General features: G+C 42.7%; 1 protein-coding gene and 1 pseudogene across 1 annotated transcript in view; one reads left to right on the top strand and one right to left on the bottom strand.

Annotated features, from left to right (window-relative positions):
* The first annotated feature begins 642 nt into the window (after positions 1-642).
* Positions 643-22275, top strand: part of LOC140641059 (uncharacterized) — a 166696-nt gene continuing 145063 nt past the window's right edge. The window contains exon 1 of the mRNA XM_072840346.1: positions 643-1397. Coding sequence (XP_072696447.1) covers positions 643-1397 — 755 coding nt within the window. The remainder of the gene's footprint in view (positions 1398-22275) is intronic.
* On the bottom strand, positions 18404-21244 carry LOC140642002 (ubiquitin-conjugating enzyme E2 N-like; annotated as a pseudogene).

Genomic DNA, 22275 nt, shown 5'->3' with positions numbered 1-22275 from the left:
GGGCCACACATGTGGGCGGGGCCGCGGCCAGGGAGCGAGGCCGGGCCACAGGGGCGGGGCCGGGTCAGGGGCCGGGCCACAGGGCAGGGGTGCAGTCAGGGGCGGGGGCCCACATGGGCGGGGCTGGGTCGGGGCGGGGCTTTGTTGGGGGCGGGGCCACACGTGTGGGCGGGGCCGCGGCCAGGGGGCGCAGTCAGGGGCGGGGGCCCACATGGGCGGGGCTGGGTCAGGGCGGGGCTTTGTTGGGGGCGGGGCCACACGTGTGGGCGGGGCCGCGGCCAGGGGGCGCAGTCAGGGGCGGGGGCCCACATGGGCGGGGCTGGGTCGGGGCGGGGCTTTGTTGGGGGCGGGGCCACACGTGTGGGCGGGGCCGCGGCCAGGGGGCGCAGTCAGGGGCGGGGCCACACGTGGGCGGGGTTTTGTCGGAGGCGGGGCCACACATGTGGGCGGGGCCGCGGCCAGGGAGCGAGGCCGGGCCACAGGGGCGGGGCCGGGTCAGGGGCCGGGCCACAGGGCAGGGGTGCAGTCAGGGGCGGGGGCCCACATGGGCGGGGCTGGGTCGGGGCGGGGCTTTGTTGGGGGCGGGGCCACACGTGTGGGCGGGGCCGCGGCCAGGGGGCGCAGTCAGGGGCGGGGGCCCACATGGGCGGGGCTGGGTCAGGGCGGGGCTTTGTTGGGGGCGGGGCCACACGTGTGGGCGGGGCCGCGGCCAGGGGGCGCAGTCAGGGGCGGGGACCCACATGGGCGGGGCTGGGTCAAGGGCGGGGCTTTGTCGGGGCGGGGGCGCGGCCAGGGGCGGGGCTTCTCGGGGGCGGGGCCTACACGTGGGCGGGGCCGCGGCCAGGGGTCGGAGCCTACCCTGGTGCCGCATCTCAGGATGTTGGGTCGGGACGGAAGAGCTGGGGCTGCACCCGCACAGGCGAGGCTGGGATGGGACCTTCCCTCACCCTGCCTGCGGGGTTTTACCAGCTGTCCCTGACCACAGCCCTGCGGGAGCTCCGCGCAGGTCCCCTTCATCATCATCCCGTAGCACTGACCGTAGCACCTCGCCCCGCCGCCCAGCTGCGGGCCGTCCCCGGCCTTGGAGCTCTATGCACACCTGCCCGGCGAGGGCCCACGGCAGTGGAAGGGGGGGAAGCGGCCTCGCGCCTCGGTCAGCGCTCGGGGCTGAGCAGCGGCCGTGGGGGCCCGGGGAGGCCAGCACCTCGCGCTCCCCGCACGCCCCCCTCCACACCGCGGCCTGTGCTCCGACGGCGCTGGGAGCTGCGGAAAGGCCCAGCGGCTGGTTGCCGAGAGCCCTCAGGTGGAGGCACGAGGTCCCCCCAGGGGCAGAGGCAGAAGCAGGTGCAGGCCCCGCGGCCTCCAGCGCAGCAGGTGCAGCTGCCCTCAGGACTCAGGTACGTTCTGTTGCCGCCTTGCTCGGGTGGAGGAGCCCTGAGGGTCAGGGCCTCGGGCTGTGACGGTCGTCATCAGGGATGGAACTGCGTTTCTTTTCCTTTTTTTCGGAAGAGTTTTCTCGGCAAGAGTATTATCTAGCAAATTTTCAAGATAGAGATTACCCCACGGTAGTGCTCATAGGCTCCACCCCAAACGTTTAATACTAACACTTTGATGTATTCTTTCTTGCCAGACTTTGCTATCCGTATTTTTAGTGCTTAGTATATATATTTTTGAAAGGTCGGAAAACATTTTAACATTTTATCAGAAGCAATCTCTACGTTATCGTATACTCTTCCTAAATGTAATTTTTAGTATGTTCCATAGTGACTTACCATTGTTTTTTCTTTGTATTCAAGTTTGTTCTGAGGTTTCAATATTATAAGATGTTGCTTAACATATTTGTGCATAATTGTAGTTGCTTCTGAGCTGGCTTATTCCAAAAAATCATGAAATCATATCTTTTAAATTTTTTTAGAAGATTTTATTTATTTGAGAGAGAGAGATTTTATTTATTTATTTATTTTAGAGAGATTCTTTCTTTTTTCTTTCTTTCTTTCTTTCTTTCTTTCTTTCTTTCTTTCTTTCTTTCTTTCTTTCTTTCTTTCTTTCTTTGATTTTTATTTATTTTTGATAGTCACAGAGAGAGAGAGGCAGAGACACAGGCAGAGGGAGAAGCAGGCTCCATGCACCGGGAGCCTGACGTGGGATTCGATCCCGGGTCTCCAGGATCGCGCCCTGGGCCAAAGGCAGGCGCTAAACTGCTGCGCCACCCAGGGATCCCAGAGATTTTATTTATTTGCCAGAGACACAGGCAGTGGGAGAAGCAGGCTTCCTGCTAGCAGCCCGTTGTGGGACTTGATCCCGGATCCCAGGATCGCGTGCTGAGCCAAAGGCAGATGTTCAACCGCTGAGCCACCCAGGCATCCCTATCTTTTAAATTTCTTGCTTGACTTTTTCTTTGAGTTATTTAGAAGTATGTTTACAATTTTCAAATATTGGGGAATTTTCCAAATATCTTCCTATTTTGATTTTTAATTTAGTGCCATTATTATGAGAGAGCATACTTTGTACAATTTCAGTATTTTAAACTTCATTGAGGTCTGTCTTATGAACAGCGTATCTTGGTGACTATTTCACGTGTACACGTGGAAAGAGTAGGTATTCTGCTGTTTGGATAGAATTCTCTATAAATATTAGGTCATTAGTTTATAGCGTTTTTCATGTCTTCCATGTCTTTCCTAATTTTCTTTCTGCTTCTTTTAATCCCGACGGAGGATTGTTGAAGTGTCCAACTGTGGTCATGGTATTTATTGTCTGTGTCTCCTCTGAGCCCTGCCAGTTTTTGCTTCATGCATTCTTCAAGCTCCACTGTTAGATGTATATGCATTTAGGATTCTTATGTCTTGTTGGTGAATTGTCCCTTTTATTATTATCTATTGCCTTTCTTTATCTGTGGTAATACTCCTGTCCTGAAGTCCACTTTGGTATTTATGAAGGCACCCCAGCTTTCTTTGGATTAGTGTTTTCATTATATATCTTTTTACATCTTTTAAACTTTTGACTTAGTTACGTCTTAATCTCGAAGGTGAGTTTCTTGTACACAGCATATGATGCTGTCTTACTTTTTTATCCGATCTGACAATCTCTGCCTTTTAATCGGGGTGTATAGACCATTTACATTGCTATTATTGATATGGTTATATTTAAATCCACCATCCTGCCAACTGTTATTATTTGTTCCATCTGTTCTTTGTTCTTTTTACCATCTTTGGAACTTGCTTTTGGATTCTATTTTCTCTTCACTCTTGTTAAACCTCTTTTAACATTTTCTTTTCTTGTGCATGTCACAGGATTTAAAATATTCATCTTTAGTTTACACATTAAAAAAAGTTATCTTCAAAAAGTCATTTTCAAATAATATTATACCACTCATGTATAGTGCAAGAACTTGACAAGATGTTTTTCCTTTCCCCATCCTTTGTGCTATTATTATATACTGAGGGGTTGTATTATTTCAAATTAATTTTAAATTTCTTAAAAAATATATTTTTTTGGTGTAAAAATTTTAAAACATTTTACGTAGTCTGAAGTCCCCTTGACCATCCTTTCCTTGGAGGTAAACAATGTTATCAATTTCTTATATGTTGTTCTAAACCTTTTCTGTCCCTAAACTCTGTGTGTGTGTGTGTGTGTGTGTGCACGCGCATGCCTGTGCATATGTATATACTTAGAATATGTATAGTTGATTTATACCATTTTCTTTTATGCAACAGTGTATCTTGTCTACCCATATTAGCACCCATAGATCTGCCTCATTCTTTTGAATTGCTGCGTGGTACTCTATTAAATGAATTGCCCACCATGTTATTTAAGGTGATGGACATTTGTTTTCTATTATTCATTATGATAAACAAGCTTCCAGTGAGCATCGTTCTGTATGCCTTACTGTGGACATACGCAGGTACCTCCCTAGACTACCTGTCTAGAAGGGGAATTACATTTTTCATAGAACCCTCTAGCAAGAAATAAAGGGGAGAGGGCAGCCGAAATTAAAATGAAAAGGTTTTAGGGTTGCACTGGGGCTAGTAGGTGTGGTATTGGGAATGGTGGGTGTATTTGGGATATGATAGAAGATTTAAAGCCTTGGAAGTCTTTGGAAAAATCTTATGAAGTAATGGGATAATCTTTGGAACTCCAGGACATACAAAGGAGCATGGATTGGTTGCTATTTTCATGCTTTGGGCATAAAGAATCCACTTTTTGCCTTCATTGGAAGTAGAAAAGAATGGTGCGATTCATTTTGATGGTCTATCAGAGCCATTAAATAACTTGCCCAAAGCCATATGGCTAGGAAAGGGCTTATTTTCTGGTTACCTCACAGCAAAGCGAGTGACAGCCCAGTGGGCTTATGAAAGTAATTGAATTTAGAGGTCATCTGGTTAGACACCTTCACTATTCACATGGGAAGACAGGCCTTGAGAGGAAAGAGACTTCCCATATCAAGTCAGTGTTAAAGCTGGAGCTGCAGCCCTAAATGCTAACATATTTTGACCTGGCTGTAGGAGGCAGAAAAGCAGAAACAGGAAGGAGATAGCTTAGTCCAGCTAGGAAGTGGTGGTAGGGGACCTAGGAGACAGAGAAGCAAACAACATTGCCGCCCACTCCACCCCCTAGAGCCCACTCTCTTCCTTTCTCCAGATTCCTGCGGATTTCTTGCTTCAACAGCATCAAAGAAGTCCAAAAAGGAAAACTAAACAATCCAAATGATAGGATAGAGAAAAAGACCCATTTCCATGTAAATGTTACCATTCTGCAGCAAAACAAACATAGTGGAAATAACGAGGCTTTGGTTTGAATCTGCGATGTGGAAGAGGGGCATAAATAGTCTCTAAACCAACAAGTGGAGCCGCAGTAATTCTCTCCTGGAGGGTAGAGGGCTGGGGGCTGGGCACATTACCCGGAGACTGCTGTTTAAAGAGTGGTTGAGATCCCTTTGCAATAATCATTAATCTTAGGCAGCAAAAACAAAATAAACCAAATTAAAAAAAAAAAAAAAAGCATAGGTCATTAAAACAAAAAAAGCTGAGCCCTCAGAAGACTCCTCACAGCTGGGAAGTTGTAGAAGAAGGGTTGGAAACTGGCACCAGGTTCTTGTCTACTTTTACAGCAGAGGTCCCTCAACTGCCTACAAACAGATTAAAGACGCCCTTTGAGAAGGATGGCATTTTGGGGTGCTGTCCTCCGAGTAGTAGAGCAGTAGAACATATTTTTCCAGTTCAGAAATCTTGCAGGGGAGTTCTCCTTAGAGCCATCTCTCTGCCTTGGGATGCCTGGGATGCCTTTTAAAAAGGCAAGTTCCTGAACTACCCCACCCCAACTCCAGTACCGATTATGGGGGTGGGACCAGGAATCCTCATATTAAAAATCATCCAGGTGGTTCTTGTGCCTGCCTGCTGATGTTTGGCCCAGGATGGGCTTGTTCAATCATTTTGCAGTGATAGAGGAACTGTCTTTTTGAAAACCTGCATCAATTTCACCGAACCCAATCAATGTACTATTTTAATTTTTTCGTAAGTCAAAAAACTGTCAAATATGGGAAGCATATGGTTCAACCTGGTATCTTTGTTTTCTTGAAGTTTCAACTGAGCGCTAGAAAATGAGGTTTCTAGATTTTTTGATTGGAGACTCTCAAGGTGAAGAGAATTTTCCAGAGTGTGAATATTAACTGGCAAATGAGCTAGGGCAGAGTTTCCATATTTGTTACGTTTGGAAACCATTTCAGGGGCACCTTAGAGTTCTCATTTCTATTTGGAGCTTTGAAGTTCAAACATATATTTTATGAGATGGCAGGTCCTCAGGTTTTTTTTTTTTTTTTAAGATTGATTGATTTGAGAGAGAGAGTATGTGTGATCAGGGCAGAGAGAAGAACAGAGAAAGAAGCAGACCCTTTGCTGACTGTAGAGCCTGAGGCAGGGCTCGATTCCAGGACACTGAGATAATGACAGCCACAATCCAGAGCTGGGGGCTTAAATGACTGAGCCCCCCAGGCACCCCAGGTCCTCAGGTTTTAAAGACAGTTCTGGCATTATTTATGTTTCTGACCTAATCCACTTTTCAGGATCTCTACAAATACAATGGCAGGAATTTCTGCCCGTATCGCAGAAAAGGATTTAAGATGATAAACTTCTGGAATAATGCAAGGACAAACCCATGAATCCATCAAAACAAAACTCTCAGTGGTCAATTGATTAGGGCCAGGGTTTCAGACGTAGCAACTGGGAGAATTAGGCTTTGGACTTAAGTTTTTGGGAAGCAACCTGGTGTTATAAAGAGTATGAATTAAATTAAACTTTGATGCTAAATTAGGATCACCACTTACTAGTTATATGATCCTGGTCAAATCAAGTAAAGGAACCTCCTGGAGCTATCTGCATTTCTTAAACAGGGAGAATGACATCTCGCAGAACTGGTAGGGTTGGCAGTGCTGCTGTTTGGGGAAGGTGTGTGAGATGCTCGGAGCTGTGCATACCCATAGGAGGTCCTTGGTAGTGGTTATGATGAGTGACTTCTAGGCTGAAGTTTTTTTCACAGATGCACAGCAACCTTGCAGGTAAGGAAAAGAGTCTCCCAGTGCCTTTTAGACTAGCTGCAACTCTTCCCCTACTCCCCCTACCTCCCTGTTCATACATACAATTGCCCTGGGGCATTTGCCCTCCAGAGGATAAATCCCTGTTGATGCTGGCACATTTACTGTGGGCACCAGCAGGTGCCAGCACAGGCTAAGCTTTCAGAAGGGCTGCTTCATTTGATCGCATCATTCTTCTATCCCTCAGTGTGACTCATGAGAGCCCAGACTTCCTTTCCTTTCATCTAGAGTGATTTTGGTTTCTCACAGCCTCTCTTGCTTGCTCTGCTGAGCCGGGAGAAAATGCTCGGGGTTGCACTGTCAAATACTAAGGAAGAAGAAAGACCTCCTGTTTGGGGATCCTTGTGACAGAACTAATAAACACCAGTGGCTACATTTGGGCAGCACTTTAGTTGTAGACTCCTTTCGTATCTCTTCGCTCCTTTAATATTTGCAAAGTCCTCATTTAATATTTGCAGGGCAGTGTGATGGCTAAGGACCGGGCTCTGGAGTCTGCACACTGCCTTTAAATTCCCTTCTCCGCCTTCCCCAGCTAAGTTATCTTGGGCAACTAACTTACTGTCCCTGAACCCCATAGATTCAAGTGGGAAGTAGTTACAATATGCTTAAGACCAGGTTAGCTAGTGTTTCAAGTGACCTCAAGTGTTTCCATGACCTAACCACTTGTCCTTAACCTAACAGGCCAAGCCTGCCTTTATTTTCTTCCCCGTATCTTTTACTCCCAGCTCTCTGCCTCAGTACCCTCCTCGGCCTTGCTTCCCTTTCCCGCACAGCATACCCTGAACTTGCCTTTTCCTGCGTGGTGCAGGCTGTCTCAGGCCTTCGCAGGTGCTGTCCTGTTTGTCCTGAGCCTGCTTCCTAAATCCTGGTAAGTACTTACCCACCCTCCAAGCCGACTGATGCCCCCTTTTCCTGCAGGCCTTGGTTACAACACTACTACAGACTGGGACGGTCGCTCTCCCTGTCTTCTCATCAGACCGAGTGCTCCCTGGGGACAGGGACAACATCTTCTCAATTGTGTGTGCCTGGTAGCTATGAAGTACCAAATAAGTGCTGTAGAATTCATCAATACAACTTAAGTTATTTTAGGTAGGCATTCGAGTCATTGAGCTCAGAGGCTGTGGGGCCAGCCCTGGAACCCGGGCTCCAGCTCCCAGTCCTCGTGTTTCTCTGGGCACCCCCCTGAGGCTGCCTCTCAGTGTGGCTTCCTGACATCACCGAGTGATTTGGAGGACTAAGCTGGACACAGAAAGACACACATGAATGATATGAGAGCATAGACTTTATGTTTACAGGCCCAGTAGAGGTTTCCAAAGGACACCAAGCAGCCAGTGTGCAAAGGTCTGCTTTTAATGCATCAGAAGAGACACAATTACAGAATGCCCGCTTTTGATGTGCCGTCTGTTTCGTCTTTCTGAATAAAAGGGAAACTCTGGCTCCAGGCTGATTTTCAATTGCAAAAATAGACTAAATTCCAACCCTTAAATTATCAAAAGTGCCACATACTTGACAAGCAGCTAAGCAGAGAGCAGAGACTACCAAGTTAGTAATTAAACAGAGCTTAAGTCGAATTAGCAAAGACAGACATTCTTGTCTGGCGGTCAGAATGGAGGCCCGGAGAGCCCTGGATCTGGCTGTGGTGCCCACATGTGTCAGTCAAGTCCCGATGCGCAGCCACGGTTGTTCAGGAGAGACCCGTCTCTCTCCGCCCCCATCTGTCTTCCTGGAAGGGCTCCCAGGGTGGGAAGGGGCTGTGTTCCTGTTGAGAGATGAGAAGTGGGGGAAGATAATAGGCCTGAAAGGAATCAGGAGGCGACCACAGGGACCCAGCTAGTCCCCATTTCAGGATTTGTTTCCAAATATTACAAGGACCATGGGAGATCTTAAAAAAATAAATAAAATGACTGTAGTTTAGGAACTCTTATAAGTATTATAGTGGAAATTATTCACTTAAAAAATAGTGCCTACCATGGTGGACAAAGCATAATCCTAGGCTTGGATTGCTGGCATGCCATAGAGGCAGACAGACAACGAACAGGCAAAGAAATGTGTGGCTCTAAGTGACATGGATATAACTATAGTGAAGGGGGGAAGAGAGGCAGTTCAGGAAATAGAAGGGATGGGGGAGAGGGAGGGTGGAGTTGTTATTTATATTAGGCAATTAGGGGAAGCTCTTCTAATAAGGGATATTTGAGCAGAAGCCTAAATGCAGAAGGGAATCCCTGGCAGAAGGAACAGCAAGTATAAAGTCCCTGAGTTGGGGGAGTGTTTAGCATGTTTGAGGAAAAGCAAGGCACCCAAGGTAGCCTGATTGGGGCAAGCAGGTAGGAAGGGTAGGAAAATAAGCTTTGAAAAAGATAAGGAGGGGCACCCAGGGGTGCTCGGTGGTGGAGTGTCTGCCTTCAGTTCAGGTCCTGATCCTGGGGTCCTGGGATCGAGTCCCTCATTGGGCTCCCTGCAGGGAGCCTACTTCTCCCTCTGCCTATGTCTCTGCCTCTCTCTGTGTGTGTCTCATGAATAAATAAATAAATAAATAAATAAATAAATAAATAAATAAAATCTTAAAAAATGAAAAAGATGAGAGGATAGATCATTTAGGCATTCTAAAACCATTGGCTTTTTTTTTTTTTTTAAGATTTTTATTTATGAGAGAGAGAGAGAGAGAGGCAGAGACACAGGCAGAGGGAGAAGCAGGCTCCATGCAGGGAGCCCGACGTGGGACTCGATCCCGGGTCTCCAGGATCAGGCCCTGGGCTGCTCGGGCTGCCCACCATTGGCTTTTATTCTCAGTTAAAAGTGAAGGCACGATATCCTCCTCTCTCATGACTGAAAAACAGTCTATTGTGTATGGCTATCACATCTTTCATCCAAAAAAGAAAAAAGGGCATTGAAGATCTACATGACTTATAAGTAGACACATGATTTACAGTCACTTGGGCTGCTGTGTTGAGAATAATAGGCTGTAGAGCAACAAGAGCAGAAATAGAAAGACCTGCTATAGGCTATTGCAATAATCCAGGGAAGACAGTTGTGACTTGGATCAGATGGTGGCAAAAAGTGGTTAGATTCAGAATAATTTTTGAGAGCAGAGCTTGTAGGATTTGCGGGTAGTTTAGAACCAGGATGTAAAAAGGATTCTTTTTAAGGGATGACTTTAAGGATGACTTTAAGGATGTGGGGCTGACCGAGCGAAATGCTGGGTGTCTATTGAATGAGATGGGGAAGACTGGGATCCAAGAAGATCTCGGATTGGAAACTAAGAATTCATCTTTGGGTTTGGTGATTATGAGATGGCTATTATACCATGGTGAACAGGTGTTGTGATAATATATTGTGTAATCTAATGGGCACTGTGAGGAAGCACGGCTCTGGGAATCCATGAGACTGCAGTTTTGTTTTTATCTCCCGATGTTCCTTTAACATTTCTTTGGTGGAGGAGTAGTTTTCTCTGTTGTTGGGTGAAATCTCTGGCGAATACCATGATTTTTTCGGGTTGCTCTTTGGTAACAGTAAGTCTTCTACGATTTTCTTTAGGCAGGAAACCAGAGCCTTGGTTCAGAAATAAGAATGTCCAGTTTAGTTTATTAATACTTATTAAAAGGCCATATTCCTTCTGCTTCCATTTTTTTTTTCTACTTTTAAACCTCTTCCTCTACCTTCAAATATGTCAAGCTAGGGCCTGCAGCAGATAGGAACAACTTCTCCCAGTGGGAAAGAAACTATGGTTGCCTTTTTTTTTCTCTTTCCTGCTTATGTTCTCCTCATTAGCTATGCTTTCAACCACTCCAGAGTTGGACGCCTTGGGAAGTACAGGGGGAAGGGATCAGAAAGTCCCCACTTGATGGAGACCGCCCTAATCAGATCTCACTTTCTTGGAGTCTAGCTAATACTTCTAGTGGTGTCTTTCTTGGTTCTTTTGGGGTTTCTGTGGCTGCTCCCTTGCTGTGGCTCCTCTTTCTGCAGTACCATTGGAATGGGTCATATATCCTGTCCTCCAGCTGCCACTAGTTTTCCTGCAGCTCACACCACACAGACTCTCGCTTATAGTCCCATCACCCCACCAAGTGGCTCCTGGGTGCCTTTCCTGCGTGGCCCACCTCCTGTCCACAGGAAGCACATACCCTGTGCCTCAGCGGATCCCCAAGGGAATATCTCTTCTCTGCTACTTTAGCAACCTCTCACCTTTAGATTCCCTTGGGGGCAGGCAGTCTCCAGGGAATTAAGCAGCTCCCATCATTCCCCTTTCTCCAAATTTCAAGGAACACATATCAGTTCTCTAAGTCATAGTTTGTCCCTAGATCTGAACTGAAGGTTGACTTCCCCACCCTTTTTATTCTCCAGTGAGAGGAGATACTCAGCATAGCTGTCTTTTTCTTTTTTTCTTTTTTTTTTTAATTTTTATTTATTCATGATAGGCACACAGTGAGAGAGAGAGAGGCAGAGACACAGGCAGAGGGAGAAGCAGGCTCCATGCACCGGGAGCCTGACGTGGGATTCGATCCCGGATCTCCAGGATCGCGCACTGGGCCAAAGGCAGGCGCCAAACCGCTGCGCCACCCAGGGATCCCTCAGCATAGCTGTCTTAAAAGAAATTTCACAAATCCCCTCTCTCCAATTTCTAGAAGTCAACTCCAAAATCTAGAAGATTTTATAATCTTAATTACAGTGAGGGGCCCAAGGTAAACTGTTCTCAGATACCACTGTGAAAATCTTGATATGCGTGGGCCCCTTAGTTAATCAGTGTTTATGTCTGTGGTATTGAAGCCTTGCCTCCAACTCCTTTTATAACATCCTGTTATATTTTCAAAGTGTGGGAATCAAAGGCGTATGAGTTGTACTTAAAGCCATGAGATTAGGGGAAATTACCTATGGTATGAATAGCACAAAGGTCCAAGGATTGAGCCTTGAGACTTTCAGAAATCAGAGAAATGAAGAACCAGCAAAAGGACATTGAGAAGGACATTAAGAATTTGTCCTTTTTCTGGACTAGCTTAAAAAAAATAAACAAATAATCCTTCCTTCAGGCTTGTAGAACTCCTATTCTGAATTATAATCAATATTCTAATAACTGGCTTTTCCAAAAGTGACTTTTCCAGTCTTCATGATGCCACTCTTGATGTACAAATTTACACAGTATCCATTGTCTCATTTTAACCACTGATAACTTTGTGAGGAAAGTTCATTACAGACACGGGAGCTGAAGGGCAGAGAACTTTCAGAGACTTTCCCAAGGTTCAAGAAGTAAGAGGCAATGGGTGGATTGAGGTTAATTTTTTGTAAATATACTTAATGTAGTAAAAAAATGTTTTTTTTTTTTTTTTTTTAAATTCCAGTTAGTTGGCCTACAGTGTAATACTAGTTTTAGGTGTACAATATAGTGTTTCAACACTTCCATACATCACCTGGTGCTCATCAGGACAAGTGCCTTCCTTAATCCCCATCACCTGTTTAATACCTTTACCCCCCCCCCTTCGGTTTCAGGTTTTGAGCTTTTTTTGCATAGCTACCTCAGAGGCCCTCATGAAAATCATAGTATTTTAAGGTTTTGTTGAAGGTAGTCTGTTTAATAAATGGATGGCAAAGGTTTTATCTCACCAGCTCCAGTGCCTTGATCATGGGTACCTGGAGAACTGTGTTGAGAAGGATTCTGAGGCATAATGAAGTTCAGCAGGATAGAGTACCCTGATTGATTAGTTATGTCTGCCATCGGCGTGGTAGGGGTTCTGGTGGTGTATATGCCGTGTATCTGGCATCACCCATTTAATTATTTTCTGTGTGTGTGCTCTGGAACAGTTGCAGTTTCTCAGAATATATTACAAGAATGCGAACAAGAAGAAAGGGCAACCTAAACCCATCCTGGGTTACTGGAGATGACAACATTGTACACATGCCGTCTAAGAGCACAAAGTTTTTAAGATGTTGCTTGAGCAGAGAAGATAGCCTGAACTCAGGGCATCCTTACAAACCAGCCACTGCTCAACAGCAGTTTTCTCCCTGAATTTTAATTTTGAGAAATTTTGAACCAACAGGAGAGGGAGTAGCACAATGAGTGCCATATGTCATTTTCCTAGATCCATCAGTTGTTAAAATTCTCTATGCTTTTATTCTAAGTTATTTGAAACTAGTTAAAAAGTTCATGGGATTTGGGAATTCATCTCTTAAGAACAAGAGATTTTCCTACATGATCAAAATATCATAATTATACCTTTAAAAATAATATATAGGCTATATTTAAATATACCCAGTTGCCCCAAAAGTGAGATCAGATAAAATGTACAACTTTCTGACAAGATTTTATCTTAGTATATTATATGTTGTAAGATTTTTCACTTCATTGATAAAATGTTCATCAAAAATGAGCATATTATTACCTGGATATACACATTCTATTACCAGCCTTTTGCTTTTGGGCATTTAGTCTGCTTTCTACTTATCAATTGCTCTTGTAAATGCTGCTGCAATGAATAGTGTGGGAACATGGTAAGTTGGTCTTAATATATATTCCAACCTCTTTTTCCAGGGCCTTCCTATAGTAAGAGGCTACATTTTTCCTAGCTTTCTTTGCAGTTTGAGTTCTATATGTAATTTAGTTTCCACCAATTGCTTGCACTTATCTAAGATTTGGAAGGCAAGAGTGGGGTAGATGTCATGCTTTTGCTGCTCTTGTGTTTCTCTAAGAAAGTATGGCCATTTATTTATTTATCTCTCCTGCAGGATCAGAGGCTATGGAAAGCCTTTGGAGAGTTGAGGGCAGAGGCATGGAATGATCTGATTTAGTTTTTAAAATCATACTGGCTGCTGTTTGGAGGACAGATTATAAGGGAGTATAATTAGAATCAGAATTGGAACCAAATTCCAAATTTGAATTTGGTTAGGAGGCTCTTGCTATCTGGGTGAAGATGATGGTGGTTTAGACTAGAATGATATCTATTTGTAGAAGAGACAAATGATAGTTGGATTCAGAATATATTTTGAAAGTGGAATCATCAGAAATTTGCTGCTAAATTGTATACAGGACATGAGAAAAAATGATCCCTGGCTTTCTTGTTGTTAGAGTTCTGGATGTAATTCAACTTCCACCTATCAGACACACTCATGTGAGATTTGGAAGGAAAAATTAAGGTGAAGGTCTTCTCTTTGCTATTTCTGGCTTCACCCACTGCATTGGAAAGAAGGCAGCGTGTCGATTTGGTGGTGGGATCGTTGAGTGGTTGGCTCCTGGTGTTTCACTTTTCTCATGAACTAAGATACAAAGACATCAACTGAGATTGGGGATCGTGGGAGGAGGGACTGGGATTTATTATTTATCATGTGTTGCTTCCTCCCCTGCCAGGACCCTACATGATGCCTGGCCTCTAGAAGATAGCCACTTTGTTGTTAACTGAACAATTCTCTACTTTCACAGAAAGATTTACACAGAAACCATCAGCTTTGACTTTAAAAATCAATGCAGTAAACTAAAGCAAGGAGATTCTCATTCACATTGTTAGAAGAAGCAATCCTTTTACTATTTAAACCTCAGGTTTCAAACAGTAGTTATCTTTGAAAGTGTTGCTAGGTTTAGAAATAGTTTTTTGATTCTGATCTATCCCCAAAAGTTCTGTACCTTTTTAAGAAATGACCCCGTCTCCTCAGGAGCTGTTAATGTTTCTTTAAGGGACAAATTGCCACCTATATTAGAAAACACTTGAGAAGTCTGGATTTTTCTGACAAGTTTTGAGAAATAATTTGGTAAACCAGCCTTTAAAACCTTATGTGATGAAACCGGTCATTCCAGTCATGGCCTATCTATTTTTTCAGAGCATGTTGGGCTTTTTTCATCATCTTTTGCTGTATTGATTGAATCCTAATTTCTTGATTCAAATTTCTTAACCTCTAAGTAGCCTCAGATTGAAGTTGAGTGTTTAGATTGTATATAAGGCATCTGTGGTACCAGTGGTGGAAAAAGCATTTGATTTGGAGCTAGAAAATATACTTTTGGGGCCTTCCTCAGCAAGGTCCTGACTGTGTGACTTTGGGTTATTTAATTGAATTCCTGAGATTACATTTCCTTTTTATAAAACAGGATGATACTTATTTGATATAATTACTATAATAATAACTAACATCTCTATAACTTACATCCATTTTTCCACATATCATCTTATTTTTTTTTTTAAGATCTTATTTATTTATTTGAGAGAGAATGAGCAGGGAGGAAGGGGGGGAGGGGGAGAGAGAGAGAGAGAGAGAGAGAGAGGTACAGAGAGAGAAGCAGACTCCCCCACTGAGCAGGGAGCCTGATGCAGGGCTCAATCTCAGGACCCTGGGATCATGACCTGAGCCCAAGGCAGACGCTTAGCTTACGGAACCACCCAGGTGCCTCACATATCATCTTATTTGATCTTCAGATCAACTCCATGAGCTTGATGGGGCATATAATATCAATCCCCTTCTACAAATGTGGAGCCTGAGGCTGGGTAAAGCTCATGTGAAAGGTCAAGTAGGAGGTGTCAGTCCTGGAGTCTGAACTCAAATATTTTTTTCTGTCTAAGCCCATACACCACCTATCATATTCCAAACTTTTGGGTTTACACAGCATTTTCTAAATCTCAAAGCATTCTTCAAAATAAAAGCATTATTATTTCTGTTATGTTGCTATCTATTCCTGAGTAGACATTCAGTGGTGGTTTTATTGTGACAACAGCCAGGCATGCAGCTTGATTGTCTAGAATTGCGCTATTCATTATGGAAGCCACTAGCCGTGTGGCTACTGAGTACTTGAAGTGTGGCTGCTATTACTGGGGAATGGAAGTTTTATTTTTAATTTTTTTTAATTTTTAAAATTTTGGGGGGAATGGAAGTTTTAAATTTTGTTTAATAAACTTAAGTTTAGAAACGGAAACTCAGTTACTGGAAAACTTGTGAAACAACCGTGAAACAACTTGGATACGTGAAGATTTTTTCAGCTGTAAGTTTTGTGATCTAATACAGTTAAGCATTTCCAATGAAAATTTAGCAGTCATATTGAGATGTGCTAGAAGTATAAAAAACATGCCAGATTTTTGAAGACTTAGTGTGACAAATGTAGTGTAAAACATCTTAATAATATTTATATTGATTACATTTTGTAATACTGGATATATTGGGTTAACATGTATTATTAAAATTAATTTCATCCGTTTCTATTTGCTTTTAAATATGGCTACTAGAAAATTTAAAACTGTGTGTGTGGCTCACCTAATATTTCTTGGATAGCACTGCTCTAGAATTAGCTCTGAAAGAACATTTGTGTTTTCTTGACTAGGTATTTCCAGACCAGACAGTGCAAATCATAGTTCAAATTACACATTTTCTCTCAAATAAGGAGTCTCTGGAGCAACCTATTTTGTATATATTTGGCACTGACTATTTACTATTCCTTCCAAATAAGTAGAGTGTCTCATGCACATTGAGGTTTGTGCAGACCTTCTGTGAGGAGCTTTCCTACTTCCCCTTGGTGCTTAGTCCCAGCAGCCAGCAGACATGGCCTTCTAACTCTCTTCTACCCTCAAGCCTTCCTGAGTTTGGGGGCCTAGGATCCACTTTGACCTGGCCCCCCATGCTTGGTTTTGGTGCTTCCTGTCAAGCCTCCACTTGGGTCTGTGGGGGCTTGGCTATTTGCTTGGAGTGTTCCATTGTGCACGATGTGATTGGACATAGTTGTGGAAACCACTAGGTTGCATGTAATCCCTTTGTACATATCCACATTTCTGAAAGCATATGTGAAAGTTCAACACACTCAAAACAGAGCTATGTAAGGTGAGACTGTAAACCTAAGAGCTGAAATGTAAGTCTTAAGTAATTCCTTGTCTTTTATTTTAGTTTGGTTCAATATTGGTATATATTGCAAATGATCACCACAGTAGGTCTAGTTGACATCCATAACCATACATGAGAACTTACAAGATTTACTGTTTTAACAACTTTCAAATATGTAGTGTACCATTATTGACTAGAGTTGCCTTACTGTACATGACATCCCCGTGACTTATTTATTTTATAACTGGAAGTTTGTACCTTTTGACCTTCACCTATTTTGCCCATCCTGTACCCTCTGCCTCTGGCAACCACCAATCTCTGTATCTGTTTTTTTTTTAAATAATATATTTCATATATAGGTGAGATTATAAAGCATTTGTCTTTCTCTATCTGACTTATGTCACTTAGCATAATGCCCTTAAGGTCCATTCATGTTGTCACAAATGACAAGATTTCATTCTTTTTTTATGGCTGAATATTCCATTCTATCCAGCCAGCCAGCCAGCCACATGTCACATTTTCTTTATTCATCCATTGATAGATACTTGGGTTGTTTGCATATCTTGGCTATTACAAATCATGCTGCAGTGAACAGGGGGATGCACATATCTTTTTGAGTTAGTGTTCTTTTTTTTTTTTTTTTTGAGTTAGTGTTCTTGTTTTCTTGTGATAAATAGCCAGAAGTGGAATTGCTGTGTCATATAGCAGTTCTATTTTTAGTTTGTTGAGGAAGCTCCATCCTGTTTTCCACAGTGGCTACACCGATTTACATTCCCACCAACACTGCGCAGGGTTACCTTTTCTCTTATCTCCACTAATGCTTGTTATTTCTTTTTCTTTTTTCTTTTCTTTTTTTTTTGATAGTAGCCATTCTAACAGATGTGAGGTGATATGTCATTATGTTCTGATTTGCATTCCCCTGATGACGAGTGATGTTGAGCATCTTATTGTGTACCTGTTGGCCAAGTATACGTCTTCTTTGGGAAAATGTCTATTTGGATCCTATGCCTTTTTTTTATTGATTTTTTTTCGCCACTGAGTTGTATGAATTCTGTATGTATTTTGGATATTAACCTATTATATATATGATTTGATAATATTTTCTCCTATTCAGTAGTTGCCTTTTCATTTTATTGACGTTTCTTTATTGGGCAGAACCTTTTTAGTTTGACATAGTCCTGCTTGCTTTTTGCTTTTGTTGCTTTTGCTTTTGCGGTCAGATTAAGAAAATTGTTGCCAAGACTAATATCGAGGAGCTTCCTGCCCCTCTTTTCTTCAAACTTTGTGATTTCAGATCTTATGTTTAAGTCTTTATTCCATTTTGAGTTAATTTTTGTGTATGGTGTGAGGTAAAGGTCCAGTTTCATTCGTTTGCATGTGGCTGTTCAGCTTTTCCAATTGAAGAGTTTGTCCTTTCCCCACTGTATATTATACTTTGTCTTTTTTTGAATAACAAAAAATATTTTACTAAAACCTAAGATTTATAGAAGTTTCCAGGCAAGCCATAGGAAATGGTCACAGGCTTTTTCTTGAAGGAAGGACTCTACACTTGACAAGAAAGTCACAATGTGTTACTAGTGAAGGCTGTGATGTTTGCTTAATGTTCCCATTTTGGTTCAACAATCAAGCTTGTCCATTTACAGCATCTAAATAAAGTTAGACTTGGCCACAGAGCATATTTTAAAGAACTGGTTAGTACTTTTAACCAAATGCAATTAGATCACCATTAAAAGGGGGGGGGGCGGAAGAGCCCATAAAACTAAAATAAAACTGTTTCTCCCCCAGGGAAAAAAAAAAAAAGATAAAGAAAAACAGCCACATCCCTGCAGCTAACCCTGACAGCTACCTTCGTTCGCAATTCTTTGTACTTAAACCATAGTAGGGGAAATGAATAAAAGCAGAGAGGGGCCACTGCTTTTAAATGTTTCGCAGCAATCCAGACGGTACTTGTAGCCTCTGATCATGCTCTGCAACAGTGAATCAGGACAAGACATAGATTTGCTATTATGCATTTAATCACCAAAGGACTAGAGATGTCTGGGCTTTTGTTCTGTAATGTTTCTAAGACTGTGTCCATGAAATGCAAACAAAAAAGGAAGAAGTCTTGGCAGATTAGGGGAAGTGATGCACACTTGATGATCAGATTGATTTTAAATATTATTCATGGCATATAGCCTAGTCCACGCTCCAGCTATTTCTCCAGCTTGGGCTTTGTTGATCTTCCACTGCTCCGCTATATCATCTGCTAATGGATCATCTGGACTGGAAGGGCTTCACCAAGCGGGGGTCAGTAGCAGAACTGTGCAGACCTGCAGTGCTGGGGACCACTTATCTTTCAATATATCTAAACATATTTTCCCCAGCTTGTTTACATTAGGATGGTAGAGTTCAGTCATGAAATGTAGCTGAGGGGCTGCCATGTGGTTGGTCTTCTGGAAGGAACCGTTCAAGTTTAAAAGTCCTTCCCTCAAAGGAGGGAATCCTGGGGGCCCGAGATGACCACATGAGAATATGGGCGTTGCTCTCATCTGGCTCTGCTCTAAGCCAGGAACTGGTTCTGCAAGCGAATGCTGGGTTTCCATGACAAGTCCTGCAGGGCAGCCGGGCCATCTTGTCACATCCTGAGTTTGGTCTCTGGTCTTGACTCGGGCTTCCTATACCTTGTCTTTAGCCACAGTGTCTTTGATACTATATTTCTTTTTTTTTTTTTTTTAAATCTTTATTTTATTTTTATTTATTTATGATAGTCACAGAGAGAGAGAGAGGCAGAGACACAGGCAGAGGGAGAAGCAGGCTCCATGCACCGGGAGCCCAACGTGGGACTCGATCCCGGATCTCCAGGATCGCGCCCCGGGCCAAAGGCAGGCACCAAACCGCTGCGCCACCCAGGGATCCCTGATACTATATTTCTAACATTCATATATGCTTTTTGATTTTGTGGGATTGTTTTCACAGTGGAAAGAAAACAGGACGAACTATCTAAATGTACCACTGTGGCTACAGATTTGACACTTTAACATCCCCTGGTAAGTGCCCTCATTTTTCTCAAATACATGAAGTTTGTAAATCCCAGAGTTCTTACTGATAGTATCAATATTTTAATTTTTCCCTCTGTGGAGGAACACCCTCCTTTCTCTTCCTGACAATTCCTCTCTGAGGTCAGGAGTGGGTTTCACTCATTTTGTACCTGGAAGGGCCTCCTACTCTCTGCCCAAGATCTGGAAATGAAACTCTAATTTCTGGTAAGTGATCCCCTCAAATCTGTGTTTGCCTTGTCCTTGCTTTCTAAAGCATTTCTCCTGTCTTATCAAGTTCTTCTCATATGTTCAAAACATAGTTCAGTGTGAGTTTCAAAACTTCATTTGCAGGAAAAGGTCCATTGAGAAAGGTGGGGGAAGAGGTGGCTGTCATGGCTATTGCATGTCCCTGGAGCCCATTTCAGAGGAGAGATCCATGGACTTTGAGGAAGTGATAAGAAAAAAAGTATTTCCCACTTAGGAAAAAAAAAGCATTTATTTATTTAAAAATTTCCAGCAATTTCTTTGATTCTTGGGAAGGCTTTGAGGGACTTTGTGAGATTTTAGGTAATTTCCAAAGACTTTTCCAGTTGTTTTCCACAGGAAATGTAAAAGGACATATTTAATTTTAGTTCATTTGGAAGTATTTCAAGAAAACAGAATGTGGAAATAGGGAGAAATGTATAAATAAACTTTTTAAAAATCAGGAAATGAGTCATTTCGTGTTTTACTAAAACCCAATTAATACTAATCATGCCTACTCTTAATTATTTGAAGTTCAACTCTCTTTTGGCAGGCAGGGTTGCTTGGTAAGATGGCTCTGTAGGGTGGGTTTATGGGATTGAACTCATCTTAGTTATTTTAATAACTGGTGCAGAGATAAGTACAACCAGGAGCCTGGGATATATCTGTAGAATCAAATGGATACCCACAGTAGAAAGAGTTTCATTAATGGATGTAATTGATTCATGTCTTGAAACTTTGATGAGAACCTTATAAACTTCTGGCCATTCCAGGGGGCAGGGGGTGGGGATTCAATTTATAAGTTAATTAACTAGCCTCACAAATTATTTATTTACTTCTAATTGATTATGAACTTTATGCAGATGGTTTTGCTCTGGATGAGAGAATCAATGTCCATAAATAAGTGAAAATATTTGACTTCTCTGCACTCTGTTTAAGTGTCTGTATTATGTATATTATAGCAGGACCTGAGGTTAACAAATTATTTTGACACAGAGAATTGTAATCAGGAACTTACTACCTAAGTAAGGATGTAAGCAGTTCTCCACAGTGATAGTATAAATAGAAATTTGCATTTGTTAATTGGCAAAATATGGTCATTTCCATAGGTCAGTCTTAGAGCCAATGGGGAATCTTTTGACTATCCAATTAAAAGTATCAGCAATTTGGGACATCTTATGGAAGCCTGTCTCATGTATTTTATATTAGTAGCTGTGAAATAATAGAAAAAACTATATTAATTAAACCTATTTAATTTCCTAAGTGATAAAGACACTAATATTTGGTCTTTGATCCTGATACCTGACACAGTGCTCCTAAACCCCTTGTAATTTCCTGGGTAATAGCAATGCCTTTTGTTTTAATGAAATGACTCTTGGTGGGCTCCTGGATGGGCTCTGGTCACCAGGGAGACCACGCCATCATTAGATGCTTGGAATTTTAAGCTCCACCACCTTTTTTCCAGAGGTGGGAGGGGGGAGAGGGATTGGAAATGAAGTTAATGATCCATTATGCCTCCGCGATGAAGCCTCCATAAAAAAATCTCAAAAGTATGGGGTTTGGAGAACTTCTAAGTTAGTGAACACATCCACTTATTGGGACACCCACTTATCTTCATAATGCCTTGTCTGTAGTAGGGGGAGCTCAGTAAATGTTGCATGAAATTATATTAAAAAGAAGTAAATGAATTCTACCAAAAGCCATTGCCATTCCTTGAATGATTCTAAAAGTAATTATATTGACCAAGGCACCTGGGTTAGTTGAATATCCAACTCTTGGTCTCAGCTGAGGTCATGATTTCATGGGTTGTGAGATCAGGTCCCACATCAGGCTCTGTACTCAGCAGGGAGTCTGCTTGAAGATTCTCACCCTCTGCCCCTCCCCCACTCACACACACTTTCTCTCTCAAATAAATAAATCTTTAAAAAATATTGATGATAGTCTCTTTCAAAGTTTTATATTTCTATTTTTAAAAAGATTTTATTTATTTATTTATTAGATTGAGAGTACACGCACAAGCAGGGGAGGCAGAGGGAAAAGCAGACTCCCCACTGAGCAAGGAGCCCAATGTGGGGTTTGATCCTAGGACTTTGGGTCATGACCTGAGCTGAAGGCAGATGTTTAATCGACTGAGCCACCCGGGAGCTCCTATTTCCATTTATATTACCTTTAAGAGCAGGTTTAGAGGTACCTGGCTGGTTCAGTCAACAGAGCATGCAACTCTTGATCTTGAGGTTGTAAGTTCAAGTCCCGCATTGGGTGGAGAGATTACTTAGAAACAAAATTTTAAAAAATGAAGCACATTTACATTTATTTCCTCACTTCATTTTCACAACTGCCACTGAGGTAGGGCGATCACACAGCCTGCAAGGGGTCATAGGACTAAGGGATTTCAGGGCAGGATCTTTGCTTCTTCACCAGGAGAAATGTATGACCAGAGTGTATTGTGATCTCAAAGGTCTTGAGAATTCTTGGTTTCTATGACTCACAAAAGGAGACATCTTCATCCTTCATTCAGAGACATTCCAAGTATGCAGATAATTCACAACAGGGCTGGGGGGAAAGCTGCTATCCATTTATTCATGTATTATTCATTCTTTCTTGATTACTCTTTGCCAGGCACTGTCACAAACAATAGGGACACAGCAT

This window comes from Canis lupus, chromosome 10 (assembly GCF_048164855.1).
Source record: "Canis lupus baileyi chromosome 10, mCanLup2.hap1, whole genome shotgun sequence".
NCBI lineage: Eukaryota > Metazoa > Chordata > Mammalia > Carnivora > Canidae > Canis > Canis lupus.
This window is presented reverse-complemented; position numbering and strand designations above follow the sequence as displayed.